General features: G+C 41.6%; 2 protein-coding genes across 11 annotated transcripts in view; both read right to left on the bottom strand.

Moving 5' to 3' along the window:
- Window positions 1-23,446, bottom strand: part of LOC110016657 (uncharacterized) — a 310,438-nt gene that overhangs the window by 181,000 nt on the left and 105,992 nt on the right. The gene's annotated exons all lie outside the window — the stretch shown is intronic.
- LOC105355262 (NACHT, LRR and PYD domains-containing protein 12) overlaps window positions 1-23,446 on the bottom strand; it is a 40,135-nt gene that overhangs the window by 2,560 nt on the left and 14,129 nt on the right. For 6 of the 10 annotated variants that reach the window (XR_013650500.1, XM_023961979.2, XM_023961978.2 and 3 more), the window contains exons 7-10: window positions 22,064-22,237; window positions 12,512-12,688; window positions 11,575-11,751; window positions 2,739-2,912 (exon numbers count right to left, since the gene is read on the bottom strand). Coding sequence is in view for 7 of the 10 variants with exons in the window: in XM_023961979.2 (XP_023817747.1) it covers window positions 2,739-2,912; window positions 11,575-11,751; window positions 12,512-12,688; window positions 22,064-22,237 (702 nt within the window). In the remaining 3 variants the exon portion in view is untranslated. Of the gene's footprint in view, window positions 1-2,738; window positions 2,913-4,665; window positions 4,802-11,574; window positions 11,752-12,511; window positions 12,689-22,063; window positions 22,238-23,446 lie in introns of all 10 variants that reach the window. The other 4 variants (XR_013650503.1, XR_013650501.1, XM_078934305.1 and 1 more) reach the window with 3 other exon arrangements.

Raw genomic sequence — 23,446 nt, forward strand, 5'->3', positions numbered from 1 at the left:
CTGGTAGTCTAAGGGTTTTAGCTAGTTCTGCTGGTAGTCTAAGGGTTTCAGCTGGTTCTGCTGGTAGTCTAAGGGTTTCAGATGGTTCTGCTGGTAGTCTAAGGGTTTCAGATGGTTCTGCTAGTAGTCTATAGGTTTCAGCTGGTTCTACTGTTAGTCTAAGGGTTTCAGCTGGTTCTGCTAGTAGTCTATAGGTTTCAGCTGGTTCTGCTGTTAGTCTAAGGGTTTCAGCGGGTTTTACTGGTAGTCTAAGGGTTTCAGATGGTTCTGCTGGTAGTCTAAAGGCCTGTTCACACCGGGACGAATTTCGCCTGCGATATTCGCCAACGTTTAATGCCTCATGACTAAACAAAAGGGCACCAATGTGAGTGTGCACACCGTCGCGAAATAACGCCACGCGTCAAAGCGTCACTTTTTTAAAAACGCCTCGGGTTCGTTTCTTTGGTTTGACGCGCCGCGTCGAAAACTATACGACCAATTAGAACGGCGCTTTAGCACACGTGTCTGGAGCTTCCGAAGTTACAGTAAAACACAACTTGGGGGTGCTCACACATCAAACTGCCTTTCTGAGCACACATACCAGCGAAGAAGATAGACGCCAAGTAGCGTCTACACAGCCGCGAAGAAGTAATGACGGACTTTCTAAAATATCCCCGAACTAAGCACCAGTTGGAGCTATTGGTGCTTGAAATATTCATGTTTTCTTTGTATGATTTTGACAAGCGCGTAAATACTTGCTCTCTTCTTCTGAGTGAAAAGCGACTTTAAGAAGCGTAAAGTTGCGCAGCGCCACCTTGTGTACAGGAGTATTTCTGTTTTACATTAAGCGCCATCTAATGTCAGGGAATGAAATTGCATGTTCGCTCGGCTCATCGTCAGCGAAAATTGCCTGGGTGTGAACACAAAAAACGTGTCGAATAACGCCTGGCGAATATTCGTCCCGGTGTGTACGGGCCTTAAGGGTTTCAGCTGCTTCTGCTGCTCCCAAAGTTCCTTTTTCTCATCCCAGAAATCCTGAACATGCTCAGCGTGATGCCATCATCTTCAACTTTTCTTTACGACTAGCGCCTCTTAGTGGTGAATATCAAACCCACATTTCTCTATGACAGATCAAATAAACTGGAGACCATTTGACACAGCAATCCAACATGAACCCTTACCATGTCAATCCAAACTAGCTGATGATGCTGCAAGTTATTGTGAAGCTAGCTCTCACCATGCTGGAGACAACAGTGGATTCTGAACACAGAGCCTTTAAAAACCCACGGGAAACCCATCTATTTTCTTCAAATAGAAAATCCTTTGAATGGTTTTCTGAATAAATGGAAGCTGAATACTAATTTGGACGCCAACTTTAACTAGAGCCCTGCGCGGGACTATTTTCTTCATCCCGCCTGCGCCCGCTGAATTTCTGACCAATCCTGTCCCCTCCCGCAACCTATGCGTTACATTCCCGCCCGCACCCGCAAAACTCATAGACTTTAGTCCCGCACAGTAATAGAGATGCATTGATTTTGTATCGTCTCCCGTCCCGCAGGAAAAAAACATGTATTTGTATTGACATTATTAAAGAGATTCATGTCCCTCCTCCAGCCTCATCTTTTCATGGATTCCTTTTTGTTGTAATGTGCAACTTAATTATTAAATATAATATATTTTCACAAATCCTGTTCGGTTAAAAGTGTGCGTGTGTCCGCGCGCAGACAGACGGCCGGAAGCGCTGAACCAGCTGGTAAAGATGCAGGTCAAAGTCATTTGAATTTATGGAGGAAAAAAAACATTAATGGTTCAACAGAGCTGAAAATCTATGAATTAATTTTTTCCTGATGGAAAAACTTTTTTTTTAGCTTCAGCCTTTTCCAGTTTTGGTGATTCGCAGATCTGAGAACCATGCATTTCTCACGATGAACCTCGTTTGAGGTTCTTTTCTGTTTCATCAATTGACATGTCCCTGCCAGGCAACCTGCTCCATCCTTATCCGCGCAGTGTTGCCGGATAGATTGACAGCTCTTTCATCCGTGTGCTGCGCTAGAGCGCCCCACTATCGTGTCAACCTGCTATGATGACCGTATTTTGCGCGCTCTGTGTAGGACACACTGGGAGCGCGGGGAAAAACAACTCTCAGCTGTAGAGGATATGAACAGGTGAACAGGTAGAGAGGAAAAGCAGGTGGAAAGGTGGGGGAGGAGCTTTGGCTTCAAACTGTCAGAGAGATGGAAACAGGGGTGTCAGATACAGACACAGCTTTCACTGTGGGAGTTGAAGCAGAGACTCTCTCAGGTTAGATGACAGAGGCCTTTGGGCCTACCTGGTGCATTCACTGAGCTGAGGGTACATAAGAATCCAACAGCTGCACAGCCTAAAGTAGTCCGCCAATATATATTCATGGCAACACTGATCCCGCGGAGTTTTTTTTTGCTGCCAACTCCCGCCCGCAGCACAATTCAAACCGCCCAATCCCGCGAGATTTGGGTTCCCAATGCAGCTCTCTAACTTGAACATTCTACAGGCCGATTTCGGAACATTTTTTTCTGACATGAAATGGATCCGTGATCTAAAATAGGTTGGAGATCCTGATTTACGAGATCCTGATTGAGACAGATCAGTTTCTATCAATAATCAGAACAATCAATTCAATTGATGAAGAAAATCTGAACCAATCATCAGTTTGTTTCAAACACGGCTGTAGACCTTATTCTTTCTTCTCATCCTTCAGGGAGTTCAGCTTCTTTACTGACCTCAGAGTCTGCAGTCTGCAGTCTGGACTCTCCAGAAAACCACACAGATGAGGAACTCCTGAATCCCGCAAGTTGTTTCCGCTTAGGTCCAGTTCTTTCAGATTAGATGGGTTTTTCTTCAGAGCTGAGACCAGAACTTCACAGCTGATATCTGACAAACTGCATCTCTTCAACCTGCAACCAGACAGAAAAGTGTGTTCAGGAGCAGTGATGCAGCTGGAGGTCCAGGAACTTGGTCCATTCAGTCAGGTGGGACCCGCTTTGATGACAGACTGACAGATGACATTTTCACTGTTTGCTCATTTCTTTTGGATTTGGACCCAAAAACATGATCATGAATGAAAATGCAATAGATTAGAAATGACTTGAAATTAAGTTAAAACAGAAGAGGAATTGAAATGTCATTGATCATTATGAAATATTCATGACTACATATTTACAATCCAATAGATTTATAGGGGCTGCACGGTGGCGCAGGGTTAGCAAGTCCCGGCTGGGGGACATGAAAAACAACATTTTTGATTTGATTTGAAATGGTTTATTTCAAGCAATCAAATAGGAATAATACACAAAAACATTACAACAGGGCTCCAGACTAACTTTTTTCACTAGGAGCACTGTGGCCCCCAACTGAAAATTTTAGGGGCGCAACCAGAAAATTTAGGGGCGCATACCGTAAATAAATAATGCTAACCAAATCTACTAATTTCCACTGTATTACTATTAATAAATACTTTATTAATAGATGCAAAAATTACAATGTGCCGTTTCAAATTCAGTGTCACATTTTAATCTGCACTTTTGAAAATGCAACAACAAGGTAAACTGACAAAAGCATCATGACAGTACAAATAAGTAAAGAAAACGGATGGAAATGTATGTTGGTGACACCAAAAGCGTGTTTGAGATCACCCAGGTGGACTCAACGCTGCACAGATCACCTGGTGTGTGACGTATATTTTTGTTTTTGCTCCAACATCTCCTGTCAATCAAAACAAAAATATCACGAGAAAGGGGTGGGAGCAAGGCCCCAACCTGAGCGAACACAGCTGGAAATTTAGTACTGCACTGACTGAAAGCTGCCCTGATGACTACAAAACAATGCATTATGGGGCATGTATCCTGATGGTTTTTGTAGTTCAGTGATCAAACAAAATAATTTAAAATACCAATTGATTAAAAAAAGGCTACATACATTACAAAACATTCAACTAAGCATAAAATATACAATAAAACAGATCATTCCCCCCCCCCGCCTGGTCTCCCCAACGATCCAGGCGCGGCGCTGGTTCATCTTAAACACATCTATCATTGCATTTTCCCCACGTGTTTTCAGTGTGTCTAAAACTAAATCTTGTCACTCGCACATATTTAAAGTTCAAGCCCCGTTAGCTGTCACGCATGTAGGTGTGGGACATTTATTCTCCTCAGCTGACCCGACTCCCGCGGGAGCCGTGTGCTGTAACAGCCGTGCATAAACCGTTTGTGGTCGGGGGTGACACGCCGGCGTGCGCTTAACCAAAACCCTAAACCTTCCACCGGGTCTGTGCGACCCAGAGAAAAGTTCAGCACGGACTGCATGTATTTAGAAAATTACGAGCGAAAAAATACGTTCTAAAGGAAAGTAAGGAACTCCTTAATGTGGTCCGGGGAGGGAGGGGGCTGTCAGGTGTCCTGCTTTCAAGCCCGTCATTGTCACGCTCCCAAGAGTAAATTACCGCACTGTGATTGGTGGGTCAGCTCCGCGCACGGCAATGAAAAAGTGTCTTTTATACAAACTGGCGGCCCGAATTAAAATTGAACTTTCATATTAAGGCGGGGGCTGCAAAATATCATCTTGGGGGCCGCGAGTTTGAGACCTCTGCTGTAGACTCTGGCCCTGGTACACCAGCCGCAGGTCGGAAGAACGAATCAATAGTTCACTTACCTATAGCTCAGACGCACATATCAGGTTGTGATGATATTTGTTTCCGTTTCCGTCCAGAAAGAGATGAGACTCCACTTGGCAGATGTTCCACATTTATTCTCTTGCTGATTCATATTCCAGGTCAGTCTGCAAACAACTAAAGATCCCTCTCATCACTACACAAATAGCACAAACTGACCTGCTGTCATTAACATTTTTTGGGCTTCCCTTTCCCTCTCGGGTTGATGCGGGACAGTGAACCATCAAACTGTTTCACAGAGATACAGAAACACTGTGGAAGCAGCTGTCATACAGACAAAGCTCACTAGGCCGGAATGAACCCAGACACGGAGACGTGATTACCCATGTTTTTGTAGAGCTCTTCATAATAAATAAACCTGATCTCTCAACATCATCTGTGTCTTCCATGCATTGTAAACAGCATAAACACAGACATCGCTCCATGTAGTGATCAGGCTAAAAACATTAGCTGGAAGCTCCTCCCACATGCGGCCGCGGCGTCAAGCTCAGGAACACTTTTGGACAGGCGGGAGACAGAGAATTTGCTGCGTGAATCGCATTTGGTGTGAACGCAGCATCACGGATATTTTACTAAATTAGCACACGTGTTCCCATGTGGAAATCAGTCAGCCAAACAAGTCGCTCGCTGTCTCATCAAGGACTTTTTCACTTTATTTGGTTCCTCAGTACATCCATTCTGATCAAGGAGCACATTTTGAGAGCGTCTCCTGAAAGAATTGTTGCAGATGGATTGAAGAACCTCCCACTACTCCATATCAGCCAATGGGGAATGGAGTTGTTGAAAGATACAACACGACTCTGGGAACATGAGAAGAACTCACTGGATTTGAACCATTTTTATGTTGGGAGGATTCCATGGTCGCCCGTTGATGTGGTTTTTCAGAAATAGACTGGTTGTTGATTATCATGAGTAGGGATGGGTATCGTTAAGGTTTTAACGGTACTACTACTCTTATCAATACTGCTTATCAATCCGGTATTTTAAAAGTACTCTTATCGATACTTTATGAGGACGAAATAATATTATAAATAAATATATAAATAACAAATTAAGAACATAAAGTGTTTTATTTCCTCATTTTGCAACAATATTGTTTTTTTTAACCAAACATTTTACTTAATACATGAGAATGTTCCAGACAGGATATTTATTTAATTTTTTAAACTAATTATTTTTATTCTTTATAAGCGTGATGTTTCCTTTGATCTTTTTTCCTTTTTCCACAACTTTGAATAGACTTTTCTGTCGGTCAAACACCCAGAGTTAAGTTAAGTTAAGTGAAATAATGGAAACAAATTCACTTTGATGCAGACTCCTTTTATGTTCTTTTTTTTTTAAAAATCCAGTCAACCCAATAAATTATATTAATTTTATGGATGAAGAATATCATTAGTTATTAATGATTATTAAATTTTAGGAAGCAGCTGTTAGTTTGTTGCGGGTCTGGAACCATAAGCGGTGAGTCTAAGCCCCGCCTTTCTACCTGTTCGTTGTTTGCTCAGCCTGCAGCCCCCCCCCGCACAGCGTGTTCACAGACAGCGCAACATACGCTCATCGTGGCAGCAAGGACTCCTTGACGCAGAACTTCATCGATTTACAGGTAAAAGGGTGTTCTTAGTAAATAGGGGGATAAAAGGATTTTTTTTCGGGGGGCGCTGACGTGTCCCCTACGACTTGAGATCACCACTGTCTGTGTGTGCACTGCCTAACCTTGTGTGTGTGGGCGCGGCGCGTACTGTCTGAACAGCCCCGGCCCCGTGCACACAAATAGCCAGACCAGTGGCGGTTCTACACTGACTTACTCCCTGGGCGAGTAACCCCACAGCCCCCCCCCCCCCCCCGCACACCTACAAAATTTGACCACATCCTGTTGTGTTCCCTATCTTCTATTTAGCTATTTTACACAAAACAATGCATGAATGTTCTAGACTCATATTACAGGGGGGTCAAACTAAGTCACACAGGGGGCCTAAGTTAAAAACACGCTTAAAGTTTTGGGCCGAAGAAGATAAACATTTAATGAACACACTAAAGCTAAACTTTTAAACCTTTTAAACTGAACTTTTTGAACATAAATATGAATAAAAACAGGAACACAAGTTAAACCTTAAATAATATGTTGCTCCCCATAGAAATATATTCTGTCAAAATTATACAAATATGAACATGCTGCAGGACAAAACAAAGAAAGCCTGGAAATATTAATAAGAAATTACAAATCAAATAATTCCATTTTTTTGCTCTTTTATCATTTTTTAGAGCATTTTTTTTTAGAGCCGGACTCCTGCTTCATTTTTAACAATAATTTCTTAATGTGTGACGCCCTGTGTGTGTCTTTGTGAAACATATCAGAGGGATTAGATCTAAAAAAAAAACTTATTGTGATTAATATGTTTAGGTCTTATAAAACATTAAAGACTAAATCATAGAACTCGTCAGTGGGATTACTCCAAAAATATTTGGCATTTCCCTAAATTTGTGCAACACCAACAGCAGAAATCCTCCAAAAAACCTCAATCCATAAAAAATGGTCTGCGCTCATCCCCCCTCCCCCTCCCCTTCCCTCTGACACACGCGGCTCCGTCTCTATGACGGGAGGCGCAGCTGCGGCCCAGAGTTGATTGTCAGATAGAAAAAGACTCCCCTCACGCCTGTTAGTGTGATTCAGCCAGCCACCGGCGAGTTGCGCCCCCCTCTCGAGTTTTTTGACTAATGTTCCAAAGACTACAGCAAAGAGGTGTGGCCGCAAGCGTCTTGCAGCAGAGGGCGGTGGTCACGTGCGTGTCGGGTCTGCCGTGTCAGAGCAAAGTATTGTGGGAAATAATCCCCATTGCCTGCTTTTGTCGAAATTGAGTTGAGCACGGGTGTTTGTTCTGCCCAATTCCTTTTCATGTGCCTGTTTTACGTTTTTTCACTCTGAGTTATTTCATCTTTTATTTTTTTATTTTTTTACATTTTTTTTTTTGCACCATAACTGTGAAGAGCAAAGAGGAGGAAGACATTCTTAACAGTTTGATGTGTCAAAGTAAAAGTGTTAAGTGTCGGCAGCTGAAGCAATTTCAAATTAAAAGCTGCAAGCTTCCTCTTTGAATATCGTAGCACAATATGAGTAACGCATATGAGTAACGCACGCATCGGGCACGGCAAATGCCGCCCCCTATGAAGTGCCGCCCTGGGCGACCGCCCACATCGCCCATATCTAAAACCGCCACTGAGCCAGACAAACCTCTCCTGTTCAGCGAAAACAGCGAAATTAACATCATCATTAATTAAAGGAAAATTGACTGACTTGATAAGTTAAATATGGCAGATAATGTTTATATTTGTGGGACACAAAAAAAGCGACTTCTTCAGTACCGATAGCAGAACCGTTCAGGTCAGTTCTTAACGATACTGCGGTCTTGAAGAATGTGGCCCCGGGGCTCGTACAAAACCGGGGCTCGGTACCCATCCCTAATCATGAGTTTGTCACCCAAATGAAAAATGACCTTTGAAAAGCCGAAAGGATTACTGAGCAGAACTGACTGAGATTGTTGTTCTGATGTTTTACCGTGAAGCATGAAATGTCTTGCTATATTATTAAGAAAGTGTCTATTCACACAACATTTTCCAGATACGTGCAGCTTGCCTTAAACCTTCTTCTTGGCCACATGGAGTGGCCACAGTTTGCCCCTGGGGCCTCTGGGTGGTGGATGGGGGGCAGGGGGCGGGCGGGACGAGAGAGTCTGTTTGGGGGGGGGGGGGTGCTGTCTCGTCCCCCTGGAGTGTCTGGGGTCGGCCTGTGCCCCAGCTGGCTGGGGCAGCGCCTGGTCTGGGCGGGAGTTTGCCTGCATCCGGGGCTGGGCCCCTGTCGCCTGTAGTCCCGGGGTGGGTTGGGGTCAACCAGGTTGGCCTGCCTGTGCACTGGCCACCTCATGTCGGCTTGGACGGGGCTGATGGAGGACGGACAGTTGACTGGATGAAGGGGGTGGGGGTACTTGTGATCGGCGGGGTTCGTCTGGACGGTCCGGGGCTCAGGCCAGACCAGAGCCCCCATTGGGGACCTGGTTGCCTCTGCCACACTGCGCAGCCTAACCTGGTGTATTGTGTCTGGGTGGGGGTAGATTGGTGCCACTGGGGTTCCAGTGGCACCAATCTGGGGTTCCAGTGGCACCAATCTATCTTGGAGCATTACCAGTCTATGACCTGTTCTATTTTGGTAAAACTGCTCTTATGTATACTGATACTTCTAATGATCTTGGGTTTATTATTCATACAAATATGATGTTCTCAGCAGGAAGGCAGGTGTTATCAGATTCTGCTGGGTGGAACTTGGTGCAGTGATAAATCAGATGAAGGTCTGTCCGGACTTCATCTTTGACACGTTTAGTCAAGCGTACAATGCCATGATGGGATCTGTTATTGGATTTTGCAGAAGTCTGGGGTTATGAAGACGCTCCTGAGCGTGACAAGGTCCAGAACAGAGCAATGAGATACTTCCTGGTGTATATAGGTTCACCACTAAAGCTGCCATGGAGAGGGACTAGGGGGGGCCTTTGTGATCAAACAAAGTTCTCAGATTATGGAACCGGCTGGAGCCTTTACCTGAAGACAGACTTCCACGTGACATTTGGGATTGGGATAGAGCTCATATTTCTCCCTGGTGTAAAGACGTGTTTAATATTTTGGCCTCCGTAAACTTAAAATCATTATTTTTTAATAGTTTAAAAAATGTAAGATCGTTAATGTTAAAGAAACTTTAGTTGATATCTATGAAAAAGACTGGAAACTGAAACTGCTTCAAAAACCAAATTTACAAACTTATTTGCAAATTAGGTATAATTTCTTTACTGAGCCATATGTTATGTACAAGAGGACAGAGATTCTCAACTCAGAGCAGGAGTGCTCCCCCTTCAGGTGGAAGTAGGGCGCTTTAAAGGTGTACCTGAGGAAAAGACTGTGGGGTCTGTGAGCTGCAAGTGATGGAGGATGAATATCATTTTCTGTGTTTAGTTGTTTAGCTGTTTTACTCTGTTTTGCAGAGTTATTTTGTCCTACTATGCTTACGTCTCTGCACCATGAGTGAGAGTGAAGGAGAGGATTATGAGTTTATATAACACCCCTACAAATAGTCACTGTAATGACAATGATGGAGAATTATTTAATGAATTTTTAAACTCAGTGCATTTTTTTCCGTCCTTTTAATTGTTATAAAAATGAGCATATCTGCCGGCTCAAACTTAGACATATGAGAGTTCAAGAAATATAAGTAATTAAGATGGAAAAAAGATTAATGGAGTAATGTGACATTTAGTTAGATAAATACGTAAATTTGAGTTGTATAAACAATTATTGAGTCTTATAGACGTAAGAAATTAGGTTGAATAAATTGAACAAAATTATATATATATATATATATATGCGTCACAAGGAAAATGGAAACAAGATCAGAGACTCATGCGTTTACTTTGTGTGTTATTTGTCAAAACTAAAGTAATTTAGTTTTGAAACTATTCTATTTTTGTACCTTTTTATCTTTCTTTACAAAAAACAAACTCTACCAAAAAAAAAAACATATTAAAAGATCTTGGAAGAAACCCCCATCTTGTCCATTGACTAATTGTGAACCTTCACAGAGGCGTTGGAAAAGGCCCATGCAGCTCAATGGGGATTACTGGACTTCTCTCTGTAATCACAATTACCTGAAGATTACGGGACATTATTATTATGATTCGGAGTGGAACTGAGGTCAAATGCTTGAACTGTTGTGGAAACAGTAGAGCAGCATTTTGCTTATGCTGCACTGAGCACTCCTTTTTTTAATATATTTTTTTATCTTCTGTCGAACAGCAGAGAAAACAGATAAGAGCTGAAGGCTTTTTGTGTTGGACAGGTTTTATTATCACAAAAAGAGGTTATAGAACTTCAATAAACCAGAGTGTAAATTTGTATAAACCCCTTTTTGTTTTATTAGTTTTTATTTATTTGTTACATTTTGTGTGTGTGTTGAGGGAGAGGGGAAGAATGTGTGAAGGGGGGGGGGGGTGTGTGGAAGAGAGCAAAAGGAAGAGAGGTGGAGAATGTGGTGGATACATGCACTGATTTGAATAAGTTATTATTGTAAGATGTAACAATTTTACCAGATCTGCTGGAAAGACAAATATTACATCAAAGGTGAAATTCTGACATGAAGATGAGCGGGAAAATATCTGTCCATCAATAATACACTGTGGGGTAGGAGGAGGGATGAAGCAGACAGGGAGCAGTGTGGCAGTGTGCACGTGGGGGTGGAGATACATGCATGCTGCCGAAGTGAACCGTGTGTTCATAAGGGGAACCAGATCCCTCCCAGCCAGACCAGGAGAGGGGAGGAGAGATCTCCAGGCCAGGAGCGCCCCCGGCGTTAGGACCCAAGCAGCCCAGGAGGGGGGCGTTAGGACCCAAGCAGCCAGGCGCAGAGAAGGCCCCCCGGCGCCCAGAGGCATAAGCAAACCGGCATCTGAGACAAGGACCAAGGACGAGGCCAGGGCCCCGAGAACCCACGAGCCGCCCACCACCCAATCGGCACCCCGCCTCCACAAGCAAGCCCCGACACCTGACCCGGGTAACCCAGAGATCGCCCCGCACCCACAGCTCCACCCCCCCATAACCCTACCCTCTACAACCCTATCCGACCCCTCCTCCCATACCCCCTCTAATGCCCTACCCACTCTGCCTACCCTGAGCCCAGAAGGCACCAGCCAAGGGAACCCCTGTCAAGTTGCTGGCAGATTGCGCCCTGAATCTGAACCAATCATCAGTTTGTTTCAAACACGGCTGTAGACAGAAAATCTTCCAGTGAAACACCAGAAAGTTCTTCACCTGATCTATTCTTGTCATCCTTCAGGGAGTTTAGCTTCTTTACTGACCTCAGAGTCTGCAGTCTGCAGTCTGGACTCTCCAGAAAACCACACAGATGGAGAACTCCTGAATCCTGCAGGTACTGGTTCCTGCTCAGATCCAGTTCTTTCAGATTGGACGGGTTTTTCTTCAGAGCTGAGCCCAGAGCTTCACAGCTGATCTCTGACAAACTGCAGTTCTCCAACCTGCAATCAGACGGAAAAGTTTGTTCAGGAGCAGTGATGCAGCTGGAGGTCCAGGAACTTGGTTTCAGATGGTTCTGCTGGTAGTTTAAGGGTTTCAGATGCTTCTGCTGCTCCCAAAGTTCCTTTTTCTCATCCCAGAAATCCTGGATGTGCTCAGCATGATGCCATCATCTGCATATTTTCTTTACAATTAGCGCCCCTTAGTGGTGAATATCAAAAACATATTTCTCTATGACAGATCAAATAAACTGGAGAACATTTGACACAGTAATCCAACATGAACCCTTACCATGTCAATCAAAACTAGCTGATGATGCTGCAAGTTATTGTGAAGCTAGCTCTCACCATCCTGAAGACAACAGTGAATTCTGAATACAGAGCCTTTAAAAACCCACGGGAAACCCATCTATTCCATTCAGATAGAAAATCCTTTGAATGGTTTTCTGAAAACTGGAAGCTGAAACTAATTTGGACGCCAACTTGAACTTTCTACAGGCTGATCTGTGAACATTTTTTCTGACATGAAATGGATCCATGGTCTAAAAGAGGTTGCTGATCCTAATTTACAAGATCCTGATTGAAACAGATCAGTTTCTATCAATCATCAGAACAATCAATTCAACTGATGAAGAAAATCTGAACTAATCATCAGTTTGTTTCAAACACGGCTGTAGACAGAAAATCTCCCAGTGAAACATCAGAAAGTTCTTCACCAGATCCGTTCTTCTCATCCTTCAGGAAGTTCAGCTTCTTTACTGACCTCAGAGTCTGCAGTCTGCAGTCTGGACTCTCCAGAAAACCACACAGATGAAGAACTCCTGAATCCTGCAGGTTCTGGTTCTCGCTCAGGACCAGTTCTGTCAGATTAGACGGGTTTTTCTTCAGAGCTGAGCCCAGAACTTCACAGCTGATCTCTGACAAACTGCATCTCTCCAACCTGAAATCAACCAGAAAAGTGTGTTCAGGAGCAGTGATGCAGCTAGAGGTCCAGGAACTTGGTCCATTCAGTCAGGTGGGACCCGCCCTGATGACAGACTGACGACAGATGACATTTTCACTGTTTGCTCATTTTTTTTGGATTTGGACCCAAAAACATGATCATGAATGAAAAAGCAATAAATTAACATTGACTTGAAATGAAGTTAAAACAGATGAGGGCAAACCCACCTGAGCATAACACAGAGAATACAGTACACTGATGGGTTAGTGACCTCATGTTTGTTATAAAACGCAGTGCACGATGAAAAACAGTGTCCAGAGCATGTAAAGCATCAGCAGAAGCAATCATATAAATCACATCACCAAAATCAAGGACAGACATAAAAGTGGCAGTGACAAGTTTCTTACAGATTCTTACAGAGCGATAATGTCTGCTGAAGCTTTTATGTAAAGTGAATCACGTGTGTATCTGTCTCTGTGCAGAAGTCTGTGACATAAATCTTCCATCATAAATGTATGACTATTTTTCCAACCTGTAAATAGTTGTGTACATGTGTAAACTAAGTTGTGCAATTTACTTATGACACTTACGTTTTGACATTGTATTATTATCTCCCCCATCTCTAACATCCCACTCTATCTCTTTTTATTTATCTTCTTTTCTTCCGTCCGGTACAACAAGGAATGCATACAAATATAATCATCATAAATAAAGTTTAGCCTTAAATACAAAAGGGGTTTATATAAATATACTGTTTGTCTGAAGATCCATAAACTCCTATTGTAACAGTAACATCTGTCCAACACAAGAGGCCTTCAGCTCTGATCTGCTTGTTCAGCTGTTGGACAGGACAAGTTTAAGAAAGAAAAAAGTTCACTTTAGAAAGAGTTGTGTCCCTCAAAGTACTTTTCAATTCAATTTTGGTAAAACTGCTCTTATGTATACTGATACTTTTAAGGATCTTGGTCTTGTTTTCCATATGAATATGATGTTCTCAGCAGGAAGGCAGGTGTTATCAGATTCTGCTGGGTGGAGCTTGGTGCAGTGATAAATCAGATGAAGGTCTGTCCGGAGTTCATCTTTGACACGTTTAGTCAAGCGTACGATGCCATGATGGCATCGGTGTTATTGGATTCTGCAGGAGTCTGGGGTTATGAAGACGCTCCTGAGTGTGATAAGGTTCAGAACAGAGCAATAAGATACTTCCTGGTGTATATAGGTTCACCACTAAAGCTGCCATAGAGAGGGACTGGGGGGGGGGGGGCTTTGTGATCAAACAAAGTTCTCAGATTATAGAACCGGCTGGAGACATTACCTGAAGACAGACTTCCATGTGTCATTTGGGAAATTTCGGTACAATTGAAAAAGTGGACAAAGATTCTCAACTCAGAGCAGGAGTGCTCCTCCTACAGGTGGAAGTAGGGCGCTTTAAAGGTGTACCTGAGGAGACTGTGAGGTCTGTGAGCTGCAAGTGATGGAGGATGAATCTCATTTTCTGTATTATTGTCCTTTGAATGAAAAAAAACCAGACATTGTTTGTATGAGGTGATAGAAAAGTAATGTCCAGATTTGTTTTGGTTATCTGAACATAACATTTTACGTTGGCTTTTTGAAAATCAAAGTTTATTTTTGGCAACTTTTGATGCAAAGGCATGGACAATAAGAATGGACACTTTGTATTCTTTTAGACTCTGGTAGGGTGGACTATTGTATATTGTTATGTTAGTTATGGGATGGCCATTTTCTGCCTTCCAGTGTCATATAAGCTCATGCAGGCTGGACACATGAGTGCATGACACTTCAATCAAATCAAACTGAAATTTAATAGAAATTAAAGGGGGGGAGGGGTAATGTAACAGGTGTAAAAATTATTGTTCAATTCAGTAAAATGGAAAATTAATGCCACTTCTTGTTGGAATAATGTCAAATTAAAGGATTGTGGGAAACCCCCTGATGATAGATGCGGTTCCCAGGGAGGTAACATCAGAACTATGTCATGAGTGAAAATGACCATAAATGGTTCAATTATTATTCCTAATTGTAATCTTGGCTTGGCTGGTGAAGAAACTTGTCAAATCTTTCATCTTCCATTTTTGTCCCTTTAGTAGCATTTAACTGGCTACTAACAGGTTATTGGATTGGTCGTTGGAGCTGTTTAACGTCTCGCTTCTTTCTCCAGTCAGAGCCTCTGTGCTCACAGATGATCAGCTGGTGTCCTTTGTATTTCTATCTGGAATTGCAGGTCTGTTTCCATATGTATTCATTTGTTTTTGAAAGCTGTCAGTTTTGTCGTGTTAAAAACTCAAAATACATTTAAAGCCGTTCCATTTTTTTGACGGAGTTTATCACAGATTTTGACTTTCAACAACAAGCTAGCTTTCAGCGGCTGTAGCTAAATGGATAGAACAGCTAGCAGACCAATCAATGTGGTTGACCATGAAGGTGTATTGCAAGAAATGCACCAACTTCCCTCTAAAGCTACTGCTGTGAAAAACATCAGCAACCTATACGAAGATGAAAAAGATAAAGAAGGCATTTGAAAAGACCCATGCAGCTCAATGGAGATTACTGGACTTCTCTCTGTAATCACTATTACCTGGGGCCAGTTGTTCAAAAAGTTTAATCTGGATCAAAATGATCTGGATTTGGAAATCACATTTTTTCCCATGCAGGATCAGGTAATCCGTCTTACTTTTATGCCGGTTTTTCAAAGCAACATTGGACCAGATACACAGTTTTCAAGATTACCAAATCCAGATTACCTGTGCTCTAAATGGGACAACATATAAAAACACGGGCTACCAGCTATGTAAAGTACAGGTAGAAGAGCCAACATGGGGTCACTGTAAGAGTTTGTTATTCTGAGACAAAACACAAAAATAACAAACATCCACTTCCATTCATAATTTCTTTTATGACCCCTCATCTGAGTCACAAAAAATAAAAAAACAAATATACATTAACAAATACATTGTGGATATTTTGAAAACGTCTTAAATAAAAATGAAAATAAAATAAAATGATTTCAGATTCCTTCTTTCCCTTTTGAACAACCCATTTTCAAGATTTGATCCAATCCGATCACCAAAATCCGATCAGCTTACCTTTGAACAACTGGCCCCTGGAGGTTACGGGACATTATTAGGATTCAGAGTTGAACTGAGGTCAAGTGCTTGAACTGTTGTGGAAACAGAAGAGCAGCATCTTGCTAATACTGCACTGACCACTTTCTGCATGTGTCCAGACAGCGGGGTATTGAATATAAAGTCAGCAGACTGACTACAGCAGAGAGACAGGTCCCGTTTGAGCACACGCCGTACATGGTTCATAGTATCCACCATGGCAGTTTCTCTGCAGAACATCTGACAGCACACTAGTAAAATGCAGAAAGTTAGTGGTCCATATTCAACATAGCCCTGCTAATGCAGCAGAGCTAGAACACAAGCAGACTGATCATCATCAGAAGAAAGAGTCCCTCACATAGGATCTGACTACCAAGTGGAACAGGAAATGATGAAGGTCATACTGAGAGACACAGAACCACTGACAGATGCCCTGGTCCTATATCCAACCAAAGTCTCCATGGCAACCCTTGCTGAACTGGATAAGCTTAAGAAGCTGGAGGAAGTGCTAGAGCATTGTAGCTAACTTAGTCATCTGTGTGTTTGTTCCTTCTTTTTTAATATGATGAAATTTATGATATGTATTTCTATTAAAGGTCCATCAAGGAGCACCTGGAGGACAGAAGTTTGTGTCCTGCTCAGTGGTGCTGCCAGCATTGTGTCATCTGTCCCGAATGATGGAAACCTGGGAGCATGACCCAGCAGACTTGGCTAAATTCAAAGAGAACTTTACAACAGACATGGAAAGCCATGAGGCTAACATGAACATCACATGACTAAGGATAGCAACTGCACTTGATCCTCGGTTCAAAGAGCTCAAGTATCTGAGTGGACACCAGAGACCAGAGGTGTGGAGGTCAGTCAGTGCTTTACTCAGGGATAGGGATGGGTATCGCTAAGTTTTTAAACTGTACTACTACTCTTATTGATACTGCTTATCGATCCAGTATTTTAACGATACTTTTATCGATACTTTTTGAGAATGATAAATATATTGTAGAAAATGTATGTTTTAATATCTTATTCTTTATTATGTTACAGCTTTATCTTTAGTGTGAAGTGAACTTATTTTGAACTATCCAGATTTATGGTCATGTGACATTCCTTTTTGCTTTATGGTTGCAGCATCCTGTGTAGAAATAGGATGTTCTTTGTGCAAAGTTAGGAGTTTTCCATAGGTGCAATGAATATGCCATGGACTACATCCGTACCATCTGGGTTGAAGGTTCTTCCCCTGGGAAAGTGTGAAGATTCGTGTTCTCATGTGGAGGTTGGAGCTGACCTTTGCTCTGGATGTCGGTAAAAGGAACTTTGGGTTGTCCAGGAATGATTTACTCTGACCAGATGGGGACTCTTTTGATCATCGGACTGTGTGCGCCGGTAAAACGGGCCCCCGAGAGGCGGAGTGGATCTGAAGTTGGCAACCTTCAGATATTGGCCAGAGGAAGCAGGCGGGCTATCAGCTGACGAATCAGAGCGACCAGGGGCGGAGGATCAGCGGCCATGATCTTTCCGGAAGGCGGAGATTCAAACACATGTTAAAAAGACTGTTTTTAAAGTTTTCCATTGTTCTCAAGAAAATCTACGAGTAATTCGCATGTAACTTGTGCGTCAGTAGATCTTTACTTGGGAATCCAGATATATCTGCATTAATGTTTTAATTCGTGCTCTAGAACTATTGTCAGGGAAATTAACTTTGTGTATTTTTAATCCGGTTGAATCCTTGTTTGCTTTACCACTCTCGTCTATCGAACACGCATGGATGGAAAGAACTGAAAAGCGGAAGATTTCTTTCTTACAATATAAATAAATAACAAATTTAGAACATAAAGTGTTTTATTTCCTCATTATGGAACAACATTGTTTTCTTAAGAAAACATTTTACTTTATACATGAGAATGTTCCAATACAAAGCTGGAATGCACGTGGATGTGCTAGACCAGGGCTCTGAACCTGAACCTCTCAAAGAGCCATTTGGATCAGTTTCCCACTGAGATGAAAGCACAGGGAGCCGCAACACTTTGTGTGTTAGAAAAATGTTTTTGCAGATATATCGCGACAGTTCATTTGGCAATACTTGTATTGATTCAAAATGCTGTCAGAATATTTATTTAATTATTTTTATTCTCTATGAGTGTGATGTTTCCTTTGATCTTTTGTCCAATTTCAACAACCTTGAATGGACTTTTCTGTCTGTCAAACACCAGAGTTCAGATGAGTGAGGTGATGGAAAAAAATTCACATTGATGTAGACTCCTTTTTATTTATTTATTTTCTTTAAATCCATTAAACCCAATACATTATATTAATTTTATTGATGACAACTATGTTTTAAGATTAGGGTGTTTTCTTATCAGATAACGTAATTTCTTACAAATATATAATTGTCTAAAAATATAAGTTTACCCAGCTCTCCACAGTTACATCTGCATCTAAGGCTCTTTGTCTTTTTTTAAATTACGACTTTGAAGTCGTAAATTTACTAGAAAAATCTTCTAAATTTACAAGTTTTTATGTCATAAATGTACGATTTAAAATCGCGTAAATTTACGAGAAAAAAGTAATAGAATATGTGGAGCCTTTTGTGAAGCTTTATTTCCAGATAGGTTTAAAAAACAAAGAGATTCTAATCCTTTTGGTGACTCAAAATTAGATTATTGTCAGTGGAGCCGGGTTTCTGGGGTTCGGTGTCAGTAAAGCGGAGTTTCATCTGTAAAATAAGGAGCTCAGAGACACGTTTGAGGACCGCTGCAGTCTTTATTCTCCTTTTCATTCACGAATCCTGAAGTTCATTTGTCACCTTACATCATGAAACTGTCATTCAAACACAATGCAGAAGTAAACAGTGTTACATACGCCCCCTCCTCCAGAGGAACCTCCGTTTCAACATAAAACAATAAAGAGGAACGAAAATAATCTGTTATATTAGCATTAGAACGTTAAAAATGCCAGAAAGTTCTCCTCCTCAGACGGAAGCATCACACAGTCGGCGTTCACAGCTGTAGACACGCCTCATCCGCGTGCTCGTGCTGCTCTCTTCCTCGTACCTGACGGTGTTAAAGGCACCACGACAATCTGAGAACATGATAGGTATTTTACTAAACCACAGAGAGCCGCAGCATCTTGGACCGTTTAGCGCCATTGTACAACTATGGTAGCGTTCGTGTGTGCGCTTTCTTGTCTTGTGTGTGTGTGCGCGCGTGCCGCGTCCTGTCTGAACAACAGCCCCCCCCCCGTGCACACAGAAACCCAGACAGACCTGTCCTCTTCAACGAGAATAGCTTAATTTATATAATCATTTATTAAAGGAAATTTGACTGACTTGGTGAGTTAAATATGATTGATAACATTTATAGGTTTGAGGTTTGACAAAAAAAAAAAAAAAAGCCACTTCCCCAGTACCGATAGCAGAACCATTGAGGTCAGATCTTAACGATACTGCGGTCTTAAAGAATGTTGCCCCGGGCCTTGTTTATTACCGGGGCTCGATACCCATCCCTACTCAGGGAGGGCCATAGCAGTAGGCCTAGACACAAGAACCATTGGAGGAGCCCCCACCACCTAAAAAAAGAGCTGGTCTTTTGCTGAATCAAAAATCTTCTGATGAAGACTGCATTTAAAACTGTGTGGAGCTCTACAAGGCAGAGCCCACAATCAGCTTGGAGGACTGGCCCCTTCAGTGGTGGTCAAACATCAAGGGGCCGCCTTGCACACAAGTACATGGAGACAGCAGCACCATCAGTGCCTTGTGAGACATGATTGTCCCTCTCTGGACATGTGGTTCAGAAAAAGAGAGCTTTTCTCTCCTCTGAACAGATCAGGAGGCTTGTGTGTTTGAGGAAGTGGCTCAGTGCAAAAAGCCAGAAATCTGGGGGCAGCCATCCATTTGTTCCTGCAGTTCAGCAGAAAAGCAGAAAGCTAGTGCAGAAGATGAAAGTCTTCTTTCACTTCCATTCTTGATGCTCTACACAGACAATTGTTCTTTCATGTGGATTTGGACTTCATCTCTGGAGAATCCTGAAAACACTTCTTTAGATCTCCTTGGATTTCCTCCACTGCTGGATTCAACACAGTTGTGTCTTTAGTTGAATGGAAACGTCTAATATTCAGTCAGTGAACTTTCAATGACACTTCTTTTTGGTTCATGTCCATCAGTTGTTTGCAGCTTTTCATTGTATTCATGAAGTGTTGAACTCTATTCTAAATGTCCTTTTGTTGTCTTTGGGCCTGAGTTGAACTTTTTAGGTTTCAGCCTTTTTTTAGTATTCAGAAAACTTTTCTGAATCGAAATTTCCAAAAATAAAGATTCATTTTTGAAGTGACAGTTTTTCATTTCTAGTGGTAAATGAATCTGCAGTCATTTCTGGTTTTCAGTGACTGAATGATGCACCGACTTAAAGAACACTTTGTGTTCTTTGGTCGGAGTATTTTAATAAATAGCATTCTGAACTGTGAAAAAGTATTCCCTTTATGTAAAAAAGAACTTGTTGTTTTGTTTTTGGAATTTTATTTTGTTCATAACTGCATATTTTATCACAGATTTTGACTTTCAACAACAAGCTAGCTTTCAGCGGCTGTAGCTAAATGGATAGAACAGTTAGCAGACCAATCAATGTGGTTGACCATGAAGGTGTATTGCAAGAAACGCACCAACTTCCCTCTAGAGCTACTGCTGTGAAAAACATCAGCAACCTATACGAAGATGAAAAAGATAAAGGAGGCATTTGAAAAGACCCATGCAGCTCAATGGAGATTACTGGACTTCTCTCTGTAATCACTATTACCTGGGGCCAGTTGTTCAAAAAGTTTAATCTGGATCAAAATTTACTAGAAAAATCTTCTAAATTTACAAGTTTTTATGTCATAAATGTACGATTTAAAATCGCGTAAATTTACGAGAAAAAAGTAATAGAATATGTGGAGCCTTTTGTGAAGCTTTATTTCTTTATTTCAGTGAACTTTCAATGACACTTCTTTTTGGTTCATGTCCATCAGTTGTTTGCAGCTTTTCATTGTGTTCATGAAGTGTTGAACTCTATTCTAAATGTCCTTTTGTTGTCTTTGGGCCTGAGTTGAACTTTTTAGGTTTCAGCCTTTTTTTAGTATTCAGAAAACTTTTCTGAATCGAAATTTCCAAAAATAAAGATTCATTTTTGAAGTGACAGTTTTTCATTTCTAGTGGTAAATGAATCTGCAGTCATTTCTGGTTTTCAGTGACTGAATGATGCACCGACTTAAAGAACACTTTGTGTTCTTTGGTCGGAGTATTTTAATAAATAGCATTCTGAACTGTGAAAAAGTATTCCCTTTATGTAAAAAAGAACTTGTTGTTTTGTTTTTGGAATTTTATTTTGTTCATAACTGCATATTTTGTCACAGAGTGTAATTGTAAAATGAAGCTTTTTAAATTGTGTGTGTTTAATGTTAAAGTTGTCCTTGTTGGTCACCCATAAGACCTTTTTTTTGGTCTACTTTTCTGAGAAAACAGTCGACTCTATAATCTACAAAATCGTGCACTCTGCCAGTCAACCACACTAACAGCTACGTATGTAAAGATCTGCTGGCTTCAGCTGCTCAATAAATCCGTTCTGAACTGCCTGGTTGGAATGAGGTTTCATTGTCTGAGTGAATGTTTCATTTTGATGTGCGCTTGTTTTATGTGGCACAGGTTAGCACCACTGCTCCACTGAGAGCAATGTTCTTCAGATTATAGGTGAGTTAGAAATACACATTAATCATGTGTCAATATGTCACCTCCTGTGTGCGGCCCAGACCTTTGCTCATTTTTCTGTATTTGGCCCTCAACAAAAAAACTTTGGACACCCCTGTTCTAGAGACATTCAAAGGAAGTGTCTGTTCTAGATTCAATATTTAAAGATCTTTTCAAACTATTTTCTTCAAATAGATTTGATGTAGAATCCTTTGAATGGTTTTCTGAAAACTGGAAGCTGAAACTAATTTGGACGCCAACTTGAACTTTCTACAGGCCGATCTGTGAACATTTTTTATGACATGAAATGGATCCGTGTTCTAAAATAGATTAGGGATCCTGATTTACAAGATCCTGATTAAAACAGATCAGTTTCTATCAATCATCAGAACAATCAATTAAATTGATGAAAAAATCTGAACCAATCATCAGTTTGTTTCAAACACGGCTGTAGACAGAAAATCTTCCAGTGAAACATCAGAAACTTCTTCACCTGATCTGTTCTTCTCATCCTTCAGGGAGTTCAGCTTCTTTACTGACCTCAGAGTATGCAGTCTGCAGTCTGGACTCTCCAGAAAACCACACAGATGAGGAACTCCTGTATCCTGCAGGTTGTTACCGCTCAGGTCCAATTCTGTCAGGTTGGACGGGTTTTTCTTTAGAGCTAAGCCCAGAACTTCACAGCTGATCTCTGACAAACAGCAGTCCTTCAACCTGCAATCAGACAGAAAAGTGTGTTCAGGAGCAGTGATACAGCTGGAGAACCAGGAACTTGGTCCATTCAGACAGGTACGATTTAAAGCTTCTATTTAAAAAATGTCAGATTAAACTGTAAAATGGATTGTCAAATGATCACATTGCAGAAAAACAGCTGAAGAAGTCTTTAGTTCTCCTTTGAAAGCATTTCCTGAAATCTCTAAACTGTAGAGGGGCCTTGAAAAACATGAGGATCCATGGGCCCCAAAATGTTTAAATGTGACCCTGAAGAGGAGCTGCTGATGGTTCTGCTGGTAGTCTAAGGGTTTCAGCTGGTTCTGCTGTTCGTCTAAGGGTTTCAGCTGGTTCTGCTGGTAGTGTAAGGGTTTCAGCTGGGTTACAGGCAGCATTAGGGCATTAACCGCACAGTTTGAGTTCATCCACGGCTAAACGTTGCCACCATGTATTCGCCTCATCCTAACCCTTCTTCTGGGTCCAAGGTGCCAAGAATAAAGCACTGGCCCCACAGTTTTAGAAAATTATGAGCAAACAGTCACTTAATGATAATCATCAAAAAAAATAAAAGCATGTTCAGAAGATCATCTCGCTCTATGCTGCAGCAAGCTTTGTTTACAACAGAACTCAATATTTCTTCTTTTTACGGTAGTTTCTGGTATATTAGATTGTTCAATGCATGTCAATACGATTTATTGGGATGGAAATTGTACCATATGTAAACGTTTGTTCTAATTGGATGAAGTTTCACTGGTTCCATGTACACAGTTCAATTCCAATCTGATATTTCATCCGGTCAAAGACATTCTGCACTTGTAACCACGGCTAATGTTTTTAATGTAAATAGTACAACTGTGTATGTCAGAAGTAGGTCATTTTATTTTGTGCGCTGCACATAGCAGTGCACGATTGCAGGAATTAGGCGGCATTTAAACATCATCCAGTCAGAGCTGTTCCAACTGTGGGCACCCAGCTGTCGCCCGATTTTGTAATGCCATCTTCCCCACCTGACGAACTGACGCCGTTCTGCCCAACTACTCCTGGCTGCAGTGTGCAGACAGAGGTGTGGTTTTTATGTGGGCGGGGTTAAACGCGTTGCGCTCTGCCCACTGTATTTGATTCTTCTCCGTCACCGCAATTGTGGCACTTTAATTCGCATTTTATAATATTGTTAAATGGTAAATGGCGTATACTTGTATAGCGCCTTTCTTC

This window comes from Oryzias latipes, chromosome 2 (assembly GCF_053564925.1).
Source record: "Oryzias latipes strain Hd-rR chromosome 2, Olatipes_Hd-rR_3.1".
Taxonomy (NCBI): Eukaryota; Metazoa; Chordata; class Actinopteri; order Beloniformes; family Adrianichthyidae; genus Oryzias; species Oryzias latipes.